The 19,379-nt window shown below is 42.8% G+C and overlaps 3 protein-coding genes and 1 long non-coding RNA gene across 5 annotated transcripts; 3 read left to right on the plus strand and 1 right to left on the minus strand.

Moving 5' to 3' along the window:
- The first annotated feature begins 1,042 nt into the window (after window positions 1-1,042).
- Window positions 1,043-3,961, plus strand: LOC310819316. 2 transcript variants are annotated; one of them, XR_014554760.1, is made up of 6 exons: window positions 1,043-1,121; window positions 1,534-1,640; window positions 2,345-2,439; window positions 2,751-2,829; window positions 3,391-3,502; window positions 3,823-3,961. It is a non-coding gene; the product is annotated as an uncharacterized lncRNA (long non-coding RNA). The 2 variants fall into 2 exon arrangements; XR_014554761.1 differs by having other exon boundaries at window positions 3,391-3,498.
- A 1,309-nt stretch (window positions 3,962-5,270) lies between these two features.
- Window positions 5,271-8,858, plus strand: acadm (acyl-CoA dehydrogenase medium chain). Its single transcript, XM_083690558.1, has 12 exons — window positions 5,271-5,352; window positions 5,867-5,972; window positions 6,060-6,157; window positions 6,365-6,434; window positions 6,550-6,650; window positions 6,799-6,879; window positions 6,998-7,128; window positions 7,289-7,397; window positions 7,509-7,649; window positions 7,865-7,960; window positions 8,144-8,392; window positions 8,494-8,858. The coding sequence occupies exons 1-12, from the start codon at window positions 5,338-5,340 to the stop codon at window positions 8,563-8,565; spliced, it is 1,269 nt and encodes a 422-aa protein (XP_083546684.1). The 5' UTR covers window positions 5,271-5,337; the 3' UTR covers window positions 8,566-8,858.
- A 231-nt stretch (window positions 8,859-9,089) lies between these two features.
- Window positions 9,090-13,002, plus strand: rabggtb (Rab geranylgeranyltransferase subunit beta). Its single transcript, XM_083690676.1, has 9 exons — window positions 9,090-9,111; window positions 9,449-9,556; window positions 9,683-9,880; window positions 10,066-10,171; window positions 10,344-10,396; window positions 10,554-10,664; window positions 10,889-11,014; window positions 11,202-11,351; window positions 11,623-13,002. The coding sequence occupies exons 1-9, from the start codon at window positions 9,109-9,111 to the stop codon at window positions 11,761-11,763; spliced, it is 996 nt and encodes a 331-aa protein (XP_083546802.1). The 5' UTR covers window positions 9,090-9,108; the 3' UTR covers window positions 11,764-13,002.
- A 1,742-nt stretch (window positions 13,003-14,744) lies between these two features.
- Window positions 14,745-16,027, minus strand: LOC310819210 (ankyrin repeat and SOCS box protein 17-like; the record flags this gene model as incomplete). Its single annotated transcript, XM_083690454.1, has 3 exons — window positions 14,745-14,951; window positions 15,058-15,337; window positions 15,639-16,027. The coding sequence occupies 3 exons, from the start codon at window positions 16,025-16,027 to the stop codon at window positions 14,745-14,747; spliced, it is 876 nt and encodes a 291-aa protein (XP_083546580.1).
- Window positions 16,028-19,379: the final 3,352 nt, after the last annotated feature.

Here is a 19,379-nt window from a genome sequence, read left to right on the forward strand (position 1 = left end):
TTTTCGTTAATTACTTTGATTTATGCCGGAGTGAGTCATCATATCGGGCGGACTGGGGAACTTATAGCACTCGATCTATGCTGGATGGAGCCTATGTAAATGTATATTAGGAAAGTTGAGGGTAAGAGGTTATAATATCTATTATCTTCTTTTCCTATAAAATTATTGATTTTACCACTTAATGAATTTGTCTAGTTCATGAGTAGATTTGCTCTGCTGATAGGGCAAGATTTAATTTCTTTTATTTCGTTTATTATATTTTTACCCCGTGGATTTACTTTAATTACTTTTTATCTTTTTTTAAAACAATATAAATAAATCACTTTATTGATATCTTTTTTGCCATGCTGTAACGCTTAATGCTTGAATAAAGAACAACATTGTAGTTATGATATAACTATAGCTTATCTACTGTACATCACAAATAACCTTAAGCATCATCACATTTTCCAAAAAAATGGGCTTGTGTGCCATGCTTATTCAACATGATGAATCCGGTTACCGAGGTCCTATAAAGCAGTCGTAGGTTAATCAAGGTGAACATTTCATTCCAGCTCCCAGGCAAACTTTGGTATGTTGCTCTGCGTGGTATACACAGGCCTCTGTAACCATATACATACATAATGTATTCTAACAAACACTAATTTTAGCCCAATTTGTGACTTGACTTACTAGTGATTCACTGAATCACTGTTGTGATTAGGCAGAAATATTGTTTTGGTGTGCGACAAAGGTAGTGCGAATTTATACTTTTTCTGTATGACTCCTATGGGTGGGAGTGAGATCCAGCAACCCACTTTCATTGAGACACACTCAATATTTGCTTCTGTATTGCCCAGTATAGGTATACTATAGCCAGCTCATACTGCATATTTTTCGTTTGCAGTCATGTATTTTGGTTACTATAAGTGAAAAAAAAACTTTTTAAAAACGTTTTATATGTCAAAGGAGCGCTTTTATTTTGAAGTTTCCGCTAAACCGGAAGGTCCCTCAAATCTGTGGGCTTCAGGGAGAGTAAGTTTGAAAACGGTCTTTGGCTTCAAGTAGTTGGTGTGTGCGGCTGCTCTGTCTTTTCAACTTGGACGTCTCAGTCACTGTGTAGGACAATGCTTTTTAACAAGGTAATGTAGTAGAAAATACAAATAGCTGACAGAGTCAAGCAAAAGTACAATAGAAAGCTGCAGCTCGTATTTTCCAGATTATTCGATAAATGGTTGTATTTCTACATCTGTCAGTCACAGAAGAAAGTGCAGAGCTGCTATGCTGGTTAGGTTACTCTAGCTAGGCCAGCTAATGCTAGTTGAATGGTTAGCCACCTACCCTAAAACCATGTTTTATCACATGTGGCTCATTTGGCGATCGTGCATGGGTATATATGATGACATTTTAAAGCGGTTTCCGATTTAAATATGTGGATAACACCTTGGAGAACTGACTACCCAAGACAGAGCACATCTGCACGTGGAAGTCATGCACAACATTCTCTTGAGCGTGTCCTTTTCTCACTTGTCTTGTCTCTGTGTTTTTCGCCAGGTATCTCCAGGGACAACTGACACAAGCGCCGCAAGACCGGCGGTAAACGCAAGCCTTACCACAAGAAAAGGAAGTATGAGCTCGGTCGTCCTCCCGCGAATGCCAAGGTACGCTCACAGGGGGCCACGTGTAGTGATGGCTGTTTTGGCTGAGTCGGTTATTTCGAACTCTTTCGATTGAAAGAATCCGATCTTTCTATTCATTTTGTTCGTTTGATAAGTTAGTAATGCTGGAGGAAAACTAATAACTGCTCATTACAAGTTATGTTTGTGGATTTCTACTAAGTGTTTTTTCAGATGAAATTGTGCAGCAGTTCACGAATGATTCATTGTTTTCACGAACAACTCATCAACTCTGTTACGGTGTTATTATAAACCTGTTTGTTGCCTGCTGCCACAGCCTTGGTTAGCTCACTGAAATTAAGACTGCACTAACTACCACTCAGGCGCCCCAAACGAAGAAAAACAACGATTCACTCAGAGGTGAATCAACTCACCCGATTCACTAAAGAGTCGTTCAGAAATAACGACTCGTTCTGGAACTGCACATCTTGAAATATTTTTGATTTGACTGAACTGTTGTCATTTGAGGTGTGGGTGATGAAAACATGACCTTAGGCATGTTTGTTTTTGACCGTTTTGGTTCAAAAGTTAGGACCTGCCAATGTTAGGACTTGTCATAGTTACTCTGACACACCGCAATGCACATGAAACAAGGACTGAAGATGGTCTGCTATGGGGTTGAAATGTATCCAACTGGCTGATGCTCAGTACTTTTGTCAAGCTCCTAATGCTTCTCTCCCTTGTCTTAGATTGGACCTCGCCTAATCCACAGTGAAGATATGCAGTGGCAACAAGAAATGACGTGCTCTGAAGATCGATGTGGGCGTCTCTCATGGGGCTCTGAGTAAGTTTGTACCTCTGTTCATGTGGTCCTTGTTAGGGTCTGTAAAGGTTAGTTGAGATGGGGTGGGTAGTGCAAGTCTTTCTATGAAGATATCTTTGTCCAGTTCTGCTACTGAATGCAAGTGATGATATTTGTGACTCTGAGAAAGACAAAGGTAGATTCCCCAAACAAATATTTGATGTAGAATGAATTCCCCCTTCCATCAATCTTCTGCATAGAATGGGTGTATGAGGTAGTTTATTCAAACCCCAAGCAACCTCTCAGCATAGAAGGTTAGCTTACTTATTAACACTTATTGTTTGTGTTTGCAGTATGCCCTCGCGAGACAAGGATCGTTGATGGGGTCAAGATCTGCATTGTCCTTGTTGATGGCCTCCCCTACAGGCAGTGGTACGTGGACCTTTTCTCATCTCCGTATCCCAATTCTGGTTTCCAAGTAGCACCATTGGTTTCTGTTAAGATGCTCCAATCTGTTTGTTGAATAGTGAAGTGGCCAAACGGTTTATTGTGCTGTTATAAGAGCCTAATGGTGCTTGGAAACCAGAATTGCCAAGTGAATTTGAATGTTTCACATGAGCATCACTTGTATGGAGTACAACTGATCTCCATGCATGTTTTGCACAAAGGTTTATGAGTCTTGGTCTTTCTATGAAGATAACTTTGTCCAGTTCTGCTACTGAATGCAAGTGATGATATTTGTGACTCTGAGAAAGACAGAGATTTCTTACATGATTTTGCATCATGTAGAATAAATTGCCCCTTTACATCAATCTTCACATAATTGGTGTATAAAGGGGTATTTTCACCCCCTTAACTTGAGTCGGGCAACTTCAAGCTTCTTACTTCTAAGTATGAGAGTCTCTTGGTCAAAGATAAGCCCTCCTGACTAACAATCAACCTCTTGATCACAGATATAGTTGACCCACTTAACACTCTCTTTTGCATTTACAGGCTGCACTCACAAGACCAGGATCATTGATGTGGTCTACAGCCTAACAACGAGCTGGTACAAACCAAGACCCTGGTTAAGAACGGCATCGTTCTCCTTGATGGCAATTGGCAAGTGGGTGCAAATGTTTCACAGGAGCATCACTTGTATAGAATGCAACTGATCTTCATGCATGTGTTGTGAACAAAGGTTTATGAGTCTTGGTCTTTCTATGATGATAACTTTGTCCAGTTCTGCTACTGAATGTTAGTGATTGATATTTGTGACTCTGAGGAAGACCTGGGTTTTGGAATAGAGATGTTTTGACAGTCTGGCAACCTTGAAACACTATTTACTATCTGACACTTATCAATTGGCAATACAATTTTGCATTTGCTAATGATTTAACCTTTTTATTTGTATTCATTGTGTTCTTCTCTACCTCCTCCCTGCAGCCTGCATTGCTTCTAGACCTGGCCCGTGTGACATGGCAGACGGCTACATCCTGGAAGGAAAGGAGCTTTAGTTCAACCTGCGGAAGGTCAAGGCAGATGGATGTACAGCTGTTTGATACTCCGTCAATAAAACCTAAACATCCCAGATCTGTGTGCTGTCTTTCTTTGTGATGGGTCTGTTGGGTGTTTTAAAGTGTGTACAAGTACTTATGCGGCAGGAGGTTACAAGTGTTTGGAGGTGGTTAAAAGGATTATCATTGATTTCGCTGCACTGTCTAGTGACTGGTCTGCTGTTCCCCTGGCTGTCCAATCTCATTCCAGTGCCAGATTAACCTCAGTCAGCAGAAGGGCTGGGCCACATCAATGGTTCCTCCCTTTCGAAGGCCGAGAACAAGTTAGGAAATGTTATAACTGTAGAGCTATTTGACAGATTTATATTTCCTTTTCAAATGAGTGCTTGTGACATTCGCTTAAAGAACTGAAATGCAGCAGTGAATTTGTCTAAATGGGATGTCTTTTAGGGGTGTGGTGGGAACTGGCACAGACCACACACTAGATGTCAATCATGTCAAATATTATTGGTCTTCGGTGGGCTGCAATGCTCTTACTATACTGCACATTGTAAGAAATGCATGTTGCTAGCAGCTAGTGCATATGTCAGTCTATAATAGTAGAGCCACATCAGGGCCCTATGGCTAGACTGCAGACTGCGCCCCCCTGTGGCACAGCAGTGGAGCTACAAGAGTTCCTTCAAGGTGATTGTCCTGGTTGGAAGCACATTGTTCAAGAATGTGAATTAGCTCTGAACTGGTATACTGTTGAGTGTGCAGTGGTAATATTTTGTATTTACACTTTGTTTTGACATAAAAGATTTAATGAATTTCACATTATAGCCAGCTGATGTTCCCCCACCACCATATAATAGTCATGTAGCTAGAGGTTGCCTATTGTACATTCCAACAGGTAACCCTTACCATCATGACAGTTTTAGAATTTGGCATGTGTGACTCATTGATGCCATATTCAACAGAAAGAATATACATGTCCTTTAAAGCAGTAGTAGGTCAGTCCAGGTCAATCCATTTAATTCCAGCCTTCAGGCAAACTTTGGGATGTTTCTGAGTAGTATACACAGGCCTATTTGCAGCCACAGGCACACATAATTGATTCTAACATTAACATCGGTCCTAATCTGAGCAATGATACCCTGGGTTTTGGTAATATACTGTCATAACCTTGCCAAATGTATGTTCATGCACACCATGATAAAAATATTAAATATACATTTATTACACCGCAATTAAGTGTATTTCTTTTGGAAAATGAAAATATAGTGTTTTGTTATAATGACGTACTTGGATAAGGAAGTAGGGCAAAAGTCATTCTCTGTATACCATTAAACGTCACGTGATACAATCCGCTCTTCTGATTGGACAGAGATATTTTTTTGTGGGCTAAAGGTGGTGTGGCTGCTCAAGGATTTTCTAACGTGCGGACTACTGCTGTGGGATAATAATGCTTCTTAATAAGGTAAATGTAATACAAAGGACAATCCATAGAATGCCGTAGCTCGTAATTGCCAGATTGTTCGATAAATTGATGTATTTCCGTATGTGTCAGTCACTGAAGGAAATGCAGAGCTGCTATGCTATTTTAGCTATTGTCTAGTTGTCATAAAAAACATGAGACATTTGGCGTTGGTTCCCCTCCGAGCGTCATATACTAACGTTACTCGACTTTGTATGCTGACTTTGCCCAGGCTTCTTTCCAAATGTGTGGTTTATACACCAATTGTGTTGTGAGACAGCTCCAGGACCTGTCATGTAACAAGACAATCTTTCTTCACTTTTTACGTTACACATTGACAACATCATAAGGTACTGGTATAGCTAGGTGCTTCAAATGTGACGTGTACTGACTACGATGCTTACGTTATGGAAAGCCGAAAGCTTGTGCGTTGGTGGGATTACTTGTCAGTGTTCCCCTTGAACAAGGTCACAGTAGACACGTTTATTGATGTGCTCAGTGTTATTCCACCCTTTAGGCACTTCGGGCTGGCGTCCAGACCGGACTCCGGCTCCAGAGCACCAGTGCTAGTACCGCTGCAAGGGCTGCCGCCACCAGCACTCAGCATGGAGGGTTCTGCTTCGGTGAGTTGGATTTGTCAATACATGCCTGCCTGTTATTTTTAGATGGTTAAACGAGTGTCTCACAATCACCGTCGGTGTTGTCAACAGAGATGACCGAACAGCAGAAAGAGTTTCAAGAGCTGGCCAGGAAGTTTGCCCGTGAGGAGATTGTTCCCGCCGCAGCAGAATACGACAGAAGTGGTGAAGTGAGTGTTATCTGTTGTCTGCTTTGGTTTAAAACCTCACTCAATATGTTGGACTTTGACTTCATTTTGTCCACATACAGACATGAGAAACATAGGTTTAGGATCATAGGATCTTCTAATAAGAGTAAGGTATATTCAGAATGCAATGTAGCCAGAGCTTAGCAGTCAGTTCACCTAATGGAGTATCTAATTATTTTTATTCCACAGTATCCTTTCCCCATCATCAAGAAGGCATGGGAGCTGGGTCTGATGAATTCTCACATTCCAGAGGACTGTGGTACGCCCATGCCTCTCTCCTATACAATATCAGTCTTTGAATCATGTGTATAACCTTCCTCCACCCTTGCAAAATAAATCAGTATCTATTGTTAATGATTGTCTCTTGGTTTCAGGTGGAATGGGCCTGACTATATTTGATTCCTGCCTCATCACAGAAGAGCTGGCCTATGGCTGCACAGGAGTACAGACTGCCATCGAGGCAAACTCTCTCGGTGTAAGTGAACTTTGTCAGTGATGAGATTTCCTCAAGGTCAGATTGGTTATGATGGTGTATATCATAGATGCAGTCAGTGAACATTAGTCATCAGTGTAAACCTGGACCATGCCAACCTCCTAGCCTGCACCTTTCTATTTTCCTACAGCAAATGCCAGTCATCATTGCAGGAAATGACGCACAGAAAAAGAAGTACCTGGGAAGAATGACAGAGGAACCACTTATGTGTGTAAGTGTTTTTCTTTCTCTAATGAGCAGTTAACATGATCATACAAGGAATCTATTCTACCCAATTGTATACTGTCATACAAACCAGTGTGGACTGATGGCGTTGTATATGTTGACAGGCGTACGGTGTGACGGAGCCTGGTGCAGGCTCAGATGTGGCAGGCCTTAAGACCCGTGCGGTGAAGACGGGGGATGAGTATGTTGTCAACGGACAGAAGATGTGGATCACCAATGGAGGGAAAGCTAACTGGTGAGTGACATCACATACTCGACATTGCAGAAGAATCAACCTATGGTCGTGAAGACGACAAAGCATTCGATCAAAGGGAGAGATTTGTCCGTTGTATACCCATCTACAACGGGTATTTTTTGGGGACAAATGATCATGTGTTGTTCCCCCGTCCTCACAGGTATTTCCTCCTGGCCCGCACTGACCCAGATCCTAAATGCCCAACAAGCAAGGCTTTCACTGGCTTCATCGTCGACGCCGACACTCCAGGAATCCAAGTGGGGAGGAAGGTGAGTTTTTAGTTTTTCCACTGTCATAAAAATGGTGTGGCTCAACTTAGAAAAGCCCTGTCATCGTCATGGTTTAACATAACATTGCTGTCTGTCTTTCTCCCTGTATAGGAGTTAAACATGGGCCAGAGGTGCTCAGACACCAGGGGCATCACCTTTGAGGATGTGAGGATACCCAAAGAGAACGTCCTGATTGGGGAAGGAGCTGGCTTCAAGATCGCCATGGGGGCCTTCGACAAGACAAGGCCACCAGTGAGTCAGAAAAAGGATAAGCCGCTGCCATGTAGAGTGTAAAGATTAGTTAATGCTTAATTGCCCCATTGTCTGGTAGTGGCACCACTAGTGACTAGCCAATGTGACTAGCCAGTGACTAGCCAATGTGTCGTACAAGCAAGTAGTGTCCGTATCATTGTTAAAGTGACTCTGCTCAATATTTGTTACTGACGGTGTTCTATTTTGTCATGAAGGTAGCAGCAGGGGCAACAGGCCTGGCCCAGCGGGCTTTAGACGAGGCCACTAGGTACGCCCTGGAGAGGAAGACCTTCGGAAAACTCCTTGCTGAGGTAATGGACTTGGCCCACAGCTAGCATGGTAGCAGAACAGTTAAAGGGAATGGGTTTTAATGTTTAATCCATCCAGGCTCAAGCTAATAAGTAGCCTTCCTTTGTATATTACCTTATGCTCCAACCTAGTGCTCTGAGGTTTAATCTCATTCCCCCCCCCCACCCCCCCCTTCTGTCCGACAGCACCAGGCAGTGTCCTTCATCCTGGCTGAGATGGCCATGAAGGTGGAGCTGGCCAGGATGGGCTATCAGAGATCTGCCTGGGAGGTGGACAATGGCCGCAGGAACACCTACTACGCCTCCATCGCCAAGGCCTTTGCCGGTGACATTGCCAACCAGGTTGCTAGTGATGCTGTGCAGGTCTTCGGTGGCAATGGATTCAACAGTGATTACCCTGTGGAGAAACTGATGAGGGATGCTAAGATTTACCAGGTTGGTATAGTTCTGTTCTACCACTTGGCTGGATGGGGGTTGTTGTATGGGAAGTTATAGGTGATTTAACAGTATCTGTTTTTGCTTGTTTTTTTTTTCAGATCTACGAAGGCACTGCCCAGATTCAAAGACTAATTATTTCTCGTGAACACTTTGGGAGATTCAAGATGTGAGCCAAGACCTGTCCTTGCTGAAATGTCACCTTTCCTGTTAAAACACTTTTATATTCATGTGAATAGAACTAATCTAGACAACTCAGGATGGAATACACAGAATGTCAGTTGCCTTATGTCTATTATATTATCACGCCTTGCTCTTTGAAATGCAGATGATTTATAAATTAACCGATCAAATAAGAGTTAATGTTGATAAAGGAATGTGATATATATTTTTTTTTTTCTAACTGTCATATCTCACCCTCCAGACAAGCAGCTTTTGTTCAATATAATAAACTGTATATACTGAATGTGTTGTCATTGCATTTGTTTAATTCCTTTATAGACATGTCACGCTGGGTTCAAGAGCTATTGAAGAGCGAGAACCGAATATGCAATATAAAACTTTACCTAGGTGTATAAAATGCCATTTAAAAAATGTTGTCCAGTAAGAGTTCGACCACTTTCAGTCGTATCATCCCTTTCTGGTCCGCTTAGAATTGACGTAAAACGTGATGACGTAGTTATTCTGCGCCGCCATATGATGCGAAGATTTTCAGAATGGTAAACTGAATTGTGATAACAAAATTACGTTTATTTGCTGAAATATTTACTTAAATCATTAAGACCCTTTGTCTTTACTGTGTTTTATAGTGCCAGTGTGTAGTTAAAGCGCTAAAAATAGAATGCCAAACTGCCAATGAGTGAAACAAATCTAAATACCGACCAGCTGGGTTAGCAAGCTAGCTGTGTCATTGTTTTCCCAGCAATCTCTGTAGTCAATCTCTGACAGCTTTGAACACCGGTGAATGTAAACATGTTAGCTAAATCTGAATGTCTAATGTTGTGTGTTGTGTTCACATTCACGTGTGAATTGTGTGATATTGTTTGTCTGTCCTAGGGGACCCAAGTGAAAGATGTGGTCATCAAGTCGGATGCCCCTAGTGCTCTCTTTCTGGACAAGCATGCAGACTACATTGCTGCCTACGGTTCCAAGAAGGATGACTATGTAAGTATTTCATGTCAGGTGTCAGAACAAGGATGTCCTGCATGTGGGTTGGCAATGAAAGCAAACAAGAACACAATTGAAGTATTTGTTTCTCAATATCATGTTTTGTTTATCCCATATCTGCAGGAGTACACACTGTCAGAGTATTTGCGGATGAGTGGGATCTACTGGGGCCTGACTGTGATGGACCTGATGGGCCAGCTCCCTCGGATGAACCGGGAGGAAATCACTGAGTTCATCAAGTCCTGTCAGCACGAGTGTGGAGGCATCAGTGCCAGCATCGGACATGACCCCCACCTGCTTTACACCCTCAGTGCAGTGCAGGTGAGACCACTGGAAACATAGTTCCTCTCAAGGCATTTTCCGTTGCCATATACTTGCCTATGTGAAATAAATGCATACTCTTACTTTTGACAACAAATAAAATAGTTTCCACTATGAGGTTTTGTAATGCCTACTGACATTTCTATCATTTTGAGTCTTTCTCAAGTGTCTTATTTCTCCCTCAGATCCTCTCCTTGTATGATAATGTCAGTGTGATTGACGTGGACAAGGTGGTGGAATATGTGAAAGGCCTCCAGCAGGATGACGGGTCTTTCGCAGGAGATAAATGGGGTAAGTTTAAGTCCAGGTTTCGTACTTATGACAAGCCTGAAGCCCTCTTGTGCGACACAGATCTAATTGCATTTGAATTTGATGATATTGAGCCATTGGATTGTGAATTATATAGTGGGATAGATGCATTATACTGTGTTACGTATTGACTCCATGGACCATCTCTTTACAGGGGAGATCGACACACGATTTTCCTTCTGCGCTGTTGCAACACTTGCATTGCTGGTATGTGCAAAATTCAAGTGTCAATATTTCCTCTGGTTGCATCATACAGTTGACTCTGACAGCACGTGTCTCTTGTTGTATGTTTGTATATTCATGCTTGCTTTGTTTGCACATTCTAGCTGGTAACATAATAAACATTTTGATTTGCATTTTAAAGGGCAAGTTGGATGCAATAAACCTGGACAAAGCTGTGGAGTATGTCCTGTCTTGTATGAACTTCGATGGAGGATTTGGCTGCAGGCCTGGCTCAGAGTCTCACGCTGGGCAGGTATGTCAGGTTTAATTCATAACACCTCGCTGTTGTCATGGTTGCCTAGCAGTGTGCTTGTTTGAATGCCTACCTGCTGTATGATTACAATCAGCAAAAAGCAAAACATACACCTTTTTTAAGCTAGACCATGAGACAGATAAATTACACATTTCGCACTTCCAGTGCTTCTGACAAATCCCTGCGAGCCATGATTTTTCATGCTCTTTGTTTGTCTCTCTCAGATCTACTGCTGTACCGGGTTCCTGTCCATCACAGGACAGTTGCACCAGGTGAATGCTGATCTGCTGGGCTGGTGGCTCTGTGAGAGACAGCTACCATCCGGGGGCCTCAACGGTCGCCCTGAGAAGGTACGCCGAAAAGGATTCACACAGAGGTTTCGTGTTTTGCCCCTAGCTGTCTGACCAATATCGTGAAACATTCTCTACTTACAGACAGTAGCCTTATCGCTGGGCATTTAAACACGTATATCCTCAGCTCACTATCACTTATCATTCCTTCTCCGTTCCTCTCCCTCATACCCCCTCCCTCCCTCAGCTGCCTGATGTGTGTTACTCTTGGTGGGTCCTTGCCTCTCTGAAAATCATCGGCAGAATCCATTGGATTGACAAAGCCAAGCTGCGATCCTTTATTCTGGCCTGTCAGGATGAGGAGACGGGTGGTTTCGCTGATAGACCAGGAGACATGGTGAGTCCCCTCAAGTGCATCCCGAACCGCCTTTCTGTAAATGTTCCATGTTGACATATTCCATGTCCAGAGTTCCTCTCTCATTGTCATCCCCTCACCCTTCTTTCTTAATATTTCTCAATTTCTAATTTTTTTCACTTACAAATACTGTACCCTTCCTTTCTCCTCATTTTTACCCTTACTCTGTTTCCTGCAAATCCTTTTTTCCGTCTCCTTGCTGACACCACTCCTTCTCTCCCTTCCTCATCCCTTCCTTTACTCTCCTCCACAGGTGGATCCATTCCACACTCTGTTCGGAGTGGCTGGTCTCTCTCTCCTCGGAGACGAGCAGATACAGGCAGTTAACCCTGTGTTGTGTATGCCGGAGGACGTGCTTCAGAGGATAGGCCTTCATCCGGACATCCTGAGCTAACCCTCTACACTCCACCACCACACAATACCCCACCGTGCCCCCGTCAACCACCCCCACAGACCCCACACAGAGCACCAGGACGCAGGGGTGGTTCGGGGAGCAGTGAGAGGACCACCATGTAAGACTAGGGCTCGGCCACCCTGGTCCTAGAGACATGAAAGTATCTGCAGGCTTTCTTTCTTCTCCGGGGTTCAAACCATCTCATTCAGTTACATTCAAATCAGTTCTTCCCTTGATTTAGATATTCTAGTTGCTCTACTTCTAGAATTGAATAAGATGTTTTGATGACAAACTAGAACAAAAGCCTGCACTACCATGGCATTCTAGACCAGGGTTACCACAAGCAGTGACAGAGGAAGGCAGTTGTTACTCCAAGGACATTGAAAGGCACACACAATACAGAGTTACCTTTGAGTATGATTTGTTGTTGAAAGATAACTAAATTCGTATGAAGCACCAAATCGCTCTTGTTCCTCTCTGGTCCTGCCTTTTTCTGCACCTTTTAGTCACAGTCAAAAAGGTCACCTAGCCGCTTATGAGGTCATACCACCTTTCTATGTTTACACTCGAGCAACCATACTCAGTTCACCGCTAGAAATGATCACTGTGTCTCTTGAGGCTAGCACCTGAAGCTACTAACAACAGGATTTATTGTACACAAATCTTACATGCTGTTTTTTTTTTTTTTTGTCATGTTAATGTGCATTGTAATGAACGAATATGCAGCAACAGTTTTGGGAGAAGGAATTCTAGAGGCTCTTGTAGTAGCATTTTGATCTGATAGCATCGACTTCTGGTGCCAAACCTGGCATTTCTTTGTTTTATGCACAATAATAGTATTTATTTATAAAGTTATTTTTATCCAACCAAATTGTTTCATGTAACTATTAATTATTAACATTGTTAGAGAGAGAAGGGTAAGTGTCCCCAGCACTAGAATACATATTTGAATCATAAAAATACATCTGTTTTGTTTCAGATGTTTTCTCAGAGGTAGTCTGTAGGATAGCTGTATGATCACTTAAACACATATGCATTTCTTGAACATTGATTCAATGTTTTGATTTAGCAAATAACCATTATTTTGATGACAATGTTACAGTATATGTGATAACAACTTGTTGCTCTGTTGTTGCCTGAATGATGTCCATCCCATCTCAAGGAATGGAGATACACTCTTAAATGAAATTACTGTTGAATTGTTGAGGAGGGGGAATAAAGGAACTTCTGAAAAATAAATTCCCCGAAAATGTCCTGTCATACAACCACCTTTAGAATAAAACATCTTTGATTGATTGTCTGTAGTTTGGACATCTACTTTAGCAATGTAATTGGTATGTTATATGATCTTGTAGGACAGTAAATACATTGATTATTTCACCCTGGGTATCAGTGTTAATTGATTATTCCCCACCCATGTTGCTTCTTTTACATTACGATCTCTGTATCTAAATCAATAAGATTCCTCATGAATGTAGTAGCTGCAGTAGCATGCAGACAAGGAGTGCGTGAGCTATATAAAACTTAGACCACAGGCAACCAACAGGTGGCAGCGTTGCACCTTTCATGTTTGTTCTTTGATTTGCTGTGGAGTGTGAGGTTATTAAATTGGGTACGGTAGAAGTTAAGCTTCTTGAAATAATCTGTATACATTATACAGTGCTCACATTTTCATGCTTCATGCACTCAGTTTTCCAAAGCACTGATGGAGGGTTTTGCTCTAGGTGATCTGTTCTGACAATCCCCAACTGTTTAATCAGACATGACACACCTGGTGGGTACAGCACAGTAAAGCAGGTCGTCATTTCTCAGACAACCTAGTATACAATAGGCTGGTGTAATGCTCCTCACTCATAATTTGAAGTGTGGCTTAAGCTGGCTTTCTAACCTGTTTTACAACTCAGATACGACATTAAACAGAAATGATATGAAATCCACATCACAGTCACACCATGTACTGTCCTGTAAGCCAAGTACACTGTGTACTCTTAACAGGTATACAGGTAAAGAACTCTAGATGTTTGTTTTTATTTATTCATTTAGTCCACTGGAGAGCAGTAATAGGTAGGCCCCAGGCGCCTGAGCAGAGACAAACATGTCAGTTGTTAGGCTACGGTGAAACCCCACAGGCTCTCATTAGTGTGGGGCTGAGAGACAGAGAGAGGGGGGGTATTCACTACAGCTCCGTTGCCAATGCTCACTGCTGTCAGTCTTGTTTGTTTGCACAGCAACCAATTTATTCTCCCCTCCTCCTCCTCCTCTCAGTCCGATCACCATCTTGTTATCTCCCAGCAAGGGGGAAGATTAAAATTTGTACTTACAACCGCCAAATACTGACTAGATATTAAATTGTAACCAACAGAATACCTTTATGTGTTGCAACAAACCTTTAGGCACATTTGCCAATAGGATTTTTTATTGCAGAATGTATTGGTTTTTTTCAGCTTTTTCTAACGCATGCTATAATTCTAGTTTGTAATCACATTCGGTCATGTACTTTATGGGTACACATCATGTTGAAATGTCCTGGAAAGTGGAGAGCAGCATTGTTTGTTTAGATCCTCACATCAGTTAGCATAGATTTTTGGACTGACTCTCTGTCTCATGACATTTGCAGTAGCCAAGAGTACAGAACACATTACAGGGGGAGAGCCCATCTCTGCTTCTCTATTTGCCAAATGGCTCTGGGAGATTTCAGGCCAGATTCTGCAACCCAACACTCAGGGAGGCAGGGAGAAAGTTGTTATAAAAAAAACATTCCTTAGACTCACACCTGCTCTGAGCCCTACTACTCCTCCTGCTGCATAGTGAAGAAAGTCTAGTTCAGGTGTGCTTCACTTTAAACCGCTCAGTGCAATGGTATACAGTGCAACCACCTCAAGGACACATTCATCAATACTATACACACATACAGAAAGTATCATCAATTGGTGGGCATTTATTGATTTTCCAGAGGATCACAGTATAAGACTGATCAGTGGTCAGCTCTCCAAGTTGAGGTAGCTGTGGATGACTGCTGGTAAAGGCAGGGCCTTGATGCCGTCTGGCAGTCGACCCCAGTGCAGCAGAGACCCACGTATCGACATCCTGCACAGATGGCTCAGCTCACAGGGCTCCTGGCAGCGTCTCCGAGGAATGTGATCTCTCCAGTCATCAATCAAGGGCTTCCGTCCATAGATTATCTGCATCTGCAAAGACGGCCATGTCATCTAAGTGAAGTCATTGTTTCACTTGACCACAAACATAGGTCCATGATATGCCACTTATTGTGTCATTGTTTATACGGCCACCGACCTCGATGTCTGCAATGGAGATGTACGTGAGCACCCTGAAGCACAGCGCCATGCACTCTCGCAGCTCTCGCATCATAGTCGCGCGGCACCGATCGTGCGACACTTCCAGACGCGGCGGGTTGAACAGGACGGAGATGATGATGTAGGTGGGGCGTCGCTCTCGCTCTAACATGCCGTACTGCAAGAGCACCTTCAGCACGTCGAACTGGCGATTCTGGGCCACGAACATCAGAGGGGTCACTCCACCCATGGGACTGGGGCTGTAGATGGGAGTGAAGCACCTATGGAGAAAGATCAATGTGGTTTCAGGACCGCTGAAGTCACTACTCACAAGGCCTATGTGAGCACACTGCAGCCTCTGCCAAAAGAGGTCTGCACCTTTATGGATCAGCTGGTAGTGCAATCATCACTTGATATTACTGAAAGCAGGCTCCAGCTGTTACCCCATCTGTCACACTTGATTGATCAAGGGAGAATATTTTGAGGGTACTTTGAAGCAAATCCCACGTTACGAGTGTCTGGATAGAGAAAATGAATAAGATGACATTTGGTGTAAACAATATTCAAAGTGGGTGTTGTTACCTCCATGCAATGGCCAAGTTATCTGTCTGGTCCTGAAGATAAACTGACGTCCTCTCCATCAGCTTCCTAACTATGTCCGCGCTGCCCCTGCGCGCAAAGACCCAGTGCAGGATGGTGTTGGTGCACACGTTGATGAATTCCATGTAGAACTGCATATCCATGCGGGCTTGAGCTGTCTTGGCGAAATGGATAAAGTCTGTTATAAAGGCATCGAATTCTTCGGATGTTGCATTCCGTAGAATTGTTCCTAAGGTTTTGTAGATTCGCGGCTCATAGGTCTCGTGTCCCCATTGTCCTGGAAACCTATACAGTGGTTTCCGAATTACACGAGCGACCAAATTGAGAAAAACGTTGTCATCATTGCTGTGGTCATCGTCGCTATCCGACATTGTTGTGGTCGGATACTCAAATTACTCCAGACGACGTGGTTTGTCATAATTTTCGAAACCTATACAACATCAGTGCATTGTTACGTAGTTAGTTATAATGCGTACGTTGCTAAATGAGGTTATATTGTGCGCACTTGGACCTACAGTAGCCTATAAGAGATGATTGATCACTTGAGTTGAGGCGTAGGCTAGGCCTGCCGTTCTAAAATGCAAGGCTCTAAATCATCCTCAAGAAGCAAACACTGAAGTTTATGCATGAATGTCTCCCACTGGGGGATTAAGTAGGAATTAAGTATGCGTAATGCGTAAAGTCGTTCCATTCTTAATCAGTCTCTCATAGTTTTTCAATAAAGGCAGTAACTTTTGTTCGTAAAGCTTTTTGCTTTTCTTTTTCGAGATAGCTCATGGTTCTGGGCCTATTATACTCCAGGACCAGCGCTCTGAGGCCCTCCTGGAGCCTGGTCTTGGACATCGCTGTTATGACGTGGCGGGTGCTGTCCATGGTGCCAACGGCTGCCCCGGGCGCCTCCGTGAGCAGTCTTGACTGAGATTGGATGGAATTCAAACCTATGCTCTGGTCGTTTTTCAGTGGCACTGCTGATTTGGAGAGCGTTTTCTTAGAAAACATATGCGTATTCAGCGGATCAGAAAGCCCGCTATGAAAGTCTCCAAGTTTGTCCAAATCTCCCTTGTGTATGACGGGCACACTGAATGGTCTTTTTGTGCCAGAATATGAACTTGCTAAATAATCAGACAAAAAGGGGGGTAAAGGGGAAACTGAATAACCAACTAATCCATTTTCCAAAGTGTTACCTCGTGTCTCTCCACCGCAGAATGCTGTTCTTTGCAAATGACGCACCGATGAAGACGCACTTATATTTGGGCCAGGATTCCCCCTCACGGGATTGAGATCAATCCTCGGTAGTGGTTTGACAAGCTTGTCGCTCAAATTCAACATCCAATTTAGATCTTTATCCTCTTTGCAGACATTTCTGAAAGTGTTTGTGGGGCTTGGATTTGGAGAGTCCCCTCTGGTTTGCGTTTGGTGGCAATACCCACTAATCGTCTTTATATTCCTTAATGTCATCTGTATATTTCGTATTCCATTGTTGATCAGAACCATCGAGCGGTAATGATCTTGCTCCAGTAGTTGCTTTCCAACTGTATGTCTTTTTAGTTCATAGGCGTTTTTCTCGTAAGCCTTCATTAGATTTTCGGCTCTTGAGTCTTTGTCCTTGCTACTCCAATACTTCATGTTCTCACCATGCAAGCAGCTGACTTTTAATGAAGGGATCAGACTGTTCCCTGCCAGCACTGTGCCCATGGGGTGATTGTGTCAGACGTTCGAACAAACATACACAGCCGCATGGGAGGAGTTTGGCTGATGTCAAGACACCTTCAAGTTCTATGCTTTGTCAAGGTTTGGCCATATGAATAGCCAGCATACTGATCATTGAATAAAGTTTATATGTATAAGTAAACTTCTTTCAATAAACCCGTTATAAATCCTCCATAAGGCATGTTAACATCAATATTCAGCAAGAAACCACTCTCAACATTTGTGATCAATCACCAGGCAATATTGTTTTGTGTACTCCCCACGAAATCTTGATACATTGGTATTTTCATAACGTTTCAGTCTCCAGATGTGCACTGTGTTATGTGCTCTTGGCTTGATGCTATGCAAACATAAGCCCACAACACATGCATTATGGGGTACATTCACTGGGAGGCAGTAAAAGACAATCATTGCAAGGATGCTTGTCAGACATAGTCTCGCTATCTGACAGGAGACAACTGTCCTTCCATTGCTTAATGAAGATTGCTCATTAATGGGTCATGCTTGGTTGTTATGGTGATATCAGAGTGCTCACGCAATTCTGCACCAAGGATACAGCTTCTAACCATTTACTGATTTATCTTGTGTAAAACAGACTGCACCATTTATTACCACTGTAGATGATGTACTCACAAAACCAGATACAAAATCTTTCATTTAGTCCAGTGTATAGTTTTTAACAAACTGGAAGGGCAAAATGTATCATTGGTGCCATGCAAGAATTAGAGCCAATGTCAATGCCAGGTGTCTAGCTCTATGTCTTTAGGGGTGTTGGTGCAGGGGCAGTTATCAGAACAAGAGCAGCCTTACATGATTTTACTCTCAATGTTTCACCCCCCCCCCCCCCCCCCTCTCTCTCTGTGTTTATCAATGTATCTATCATCAAATATTTCCATCTACACTGTACTGTATATCGCTCCAGTAAGCTGATTCTATCAAGCTTATACAATGGGACTTGTAAGCATCACCTGGGAACTTGCATCAGTGCCATTGTCTGTGTCTGTCAGCACGGGAGGAGGGTTTCAGACCATGGGAGGGCTGATCACTCAGACATCGTCTCCCAGAGTCTATGGCCTGGGAACCAACACTGACACAAGCAGAAACTGTCTGAGCAATCGACTACAGGAATTTGGAAGAAAGCCAATGTTTCAGAGTGCTATCTTACATGTACAGAGAACGTGTCTATGAGTAGTAAATGTGTAGTAAATGTGTAGTACCTTTCTAGGTAGAGTGTGAGTGGACATATGGAATGGGGCAAACTGTGTAACAAAAAAGGAAAAAGGAAAAAAAGGCTTCAGTACTGGCATGGTCAGCTGGCATGACTGTCACAAGATCTTGTAAGCCGAACCCGTTGGGAGACTAGCTGAGACTGATTACCCCCAAAATACCTCTTTTATCTCTGTAGTGTTGTGTTACTACCCTCCTCGGCTTTTCTGTGGCCAAAGTCACACCTAGAGGCGGGGAGAATTTCACCCTCAGTCTATCATCTATCATTTAAAGGCCACCAGCATTAAACCTTTATCGGCCTTGTTGTCTATGGTGTAGAAAATAAGGGTTTAGAGTGTATTTGTCGTATTGGTGTCTTTCACCTATTCTTCAAGAATGACACCTCAGAGAATGTCTACTTACTTTGGTTACCAAGCCGTCTGGTACTGTAGGAAGGCATACTATGGCTGAACCCAGTTACAGTTGCCATACTGGCCAGGGAAACCGAAGGGAGCATTTGAATAAGGAAAAATATGCACAAAAAAAACTCCCCCAGTCAGGTATCTTTCCACTGACCTCAATAAAAGACTCATAAACCTAAATATTCGCATGCAACGCATGAAGTCTTGAGCAGCTCACTTTCAAGACATAGCAACAGTAGGCCCTACTGTTGCAATTATGTTGAAAGTGAGCTGCATATGATTTCAATAGGTCACCATTTTCCAATTCAAAACGGAAGAAGACAAAGAAAAATGTAGATACCAATCTTATCCACTATAAATATAAACATAAGCAGTGATTTGTATG

The sequence above is a fragment of the Argentina silus genome (genome assembly GCF_951799395.1).
Source record: "Argentina silus genome assembly, chromosome: 18".
Taxonomy (NCBI): domain Eukaryota; kingdom Metazoa; phylum Chordata; class Actinopteri; order Argentiniformes; family Argentinidae; genus Argentina; species Argentina silus.

What these genes read in the sequence shown, in the direction of transcription:
- rabggtb (XM_083690676.1), top strand. An exon ending in GTTCCAAGAAGGATGACTAT is followed by an intron (nt 9,557 to 9,682) that starts GTAAGTATTTCA and finishes CCATATCTGCAG; the next exon opens with GAGTACACACTGTCAGAGTA. An exon ending in CTGATAGACCAGGAGACATG is followed by an intron (nt 11,352 to 11,622) that starts GTGAGTCCCCTC and finishes TCTCCTCCACAG; the next exon opens with GTGGATCCATTCCACACTCT.
- acadm (XM_083690558.1), top strand. An exon ending in AATACGACAGAAGTGGTGAA is followed by an intron (nt 6,158 to 6,364) that starts GTGAGTGTTATC and finishes TTTATTCCACAG; the next exon opens with TATCCTTTCCCCATCATCAA. An exon ending in GGGATGCTAAGATTTACCAG is followed by an intron (nt 8,393 to 8,493) that starts GTTGGTATAGTT and finishes TTTTTTTTTCAG; the next exon opens with ATCTACGAAGGCACTGCCCA.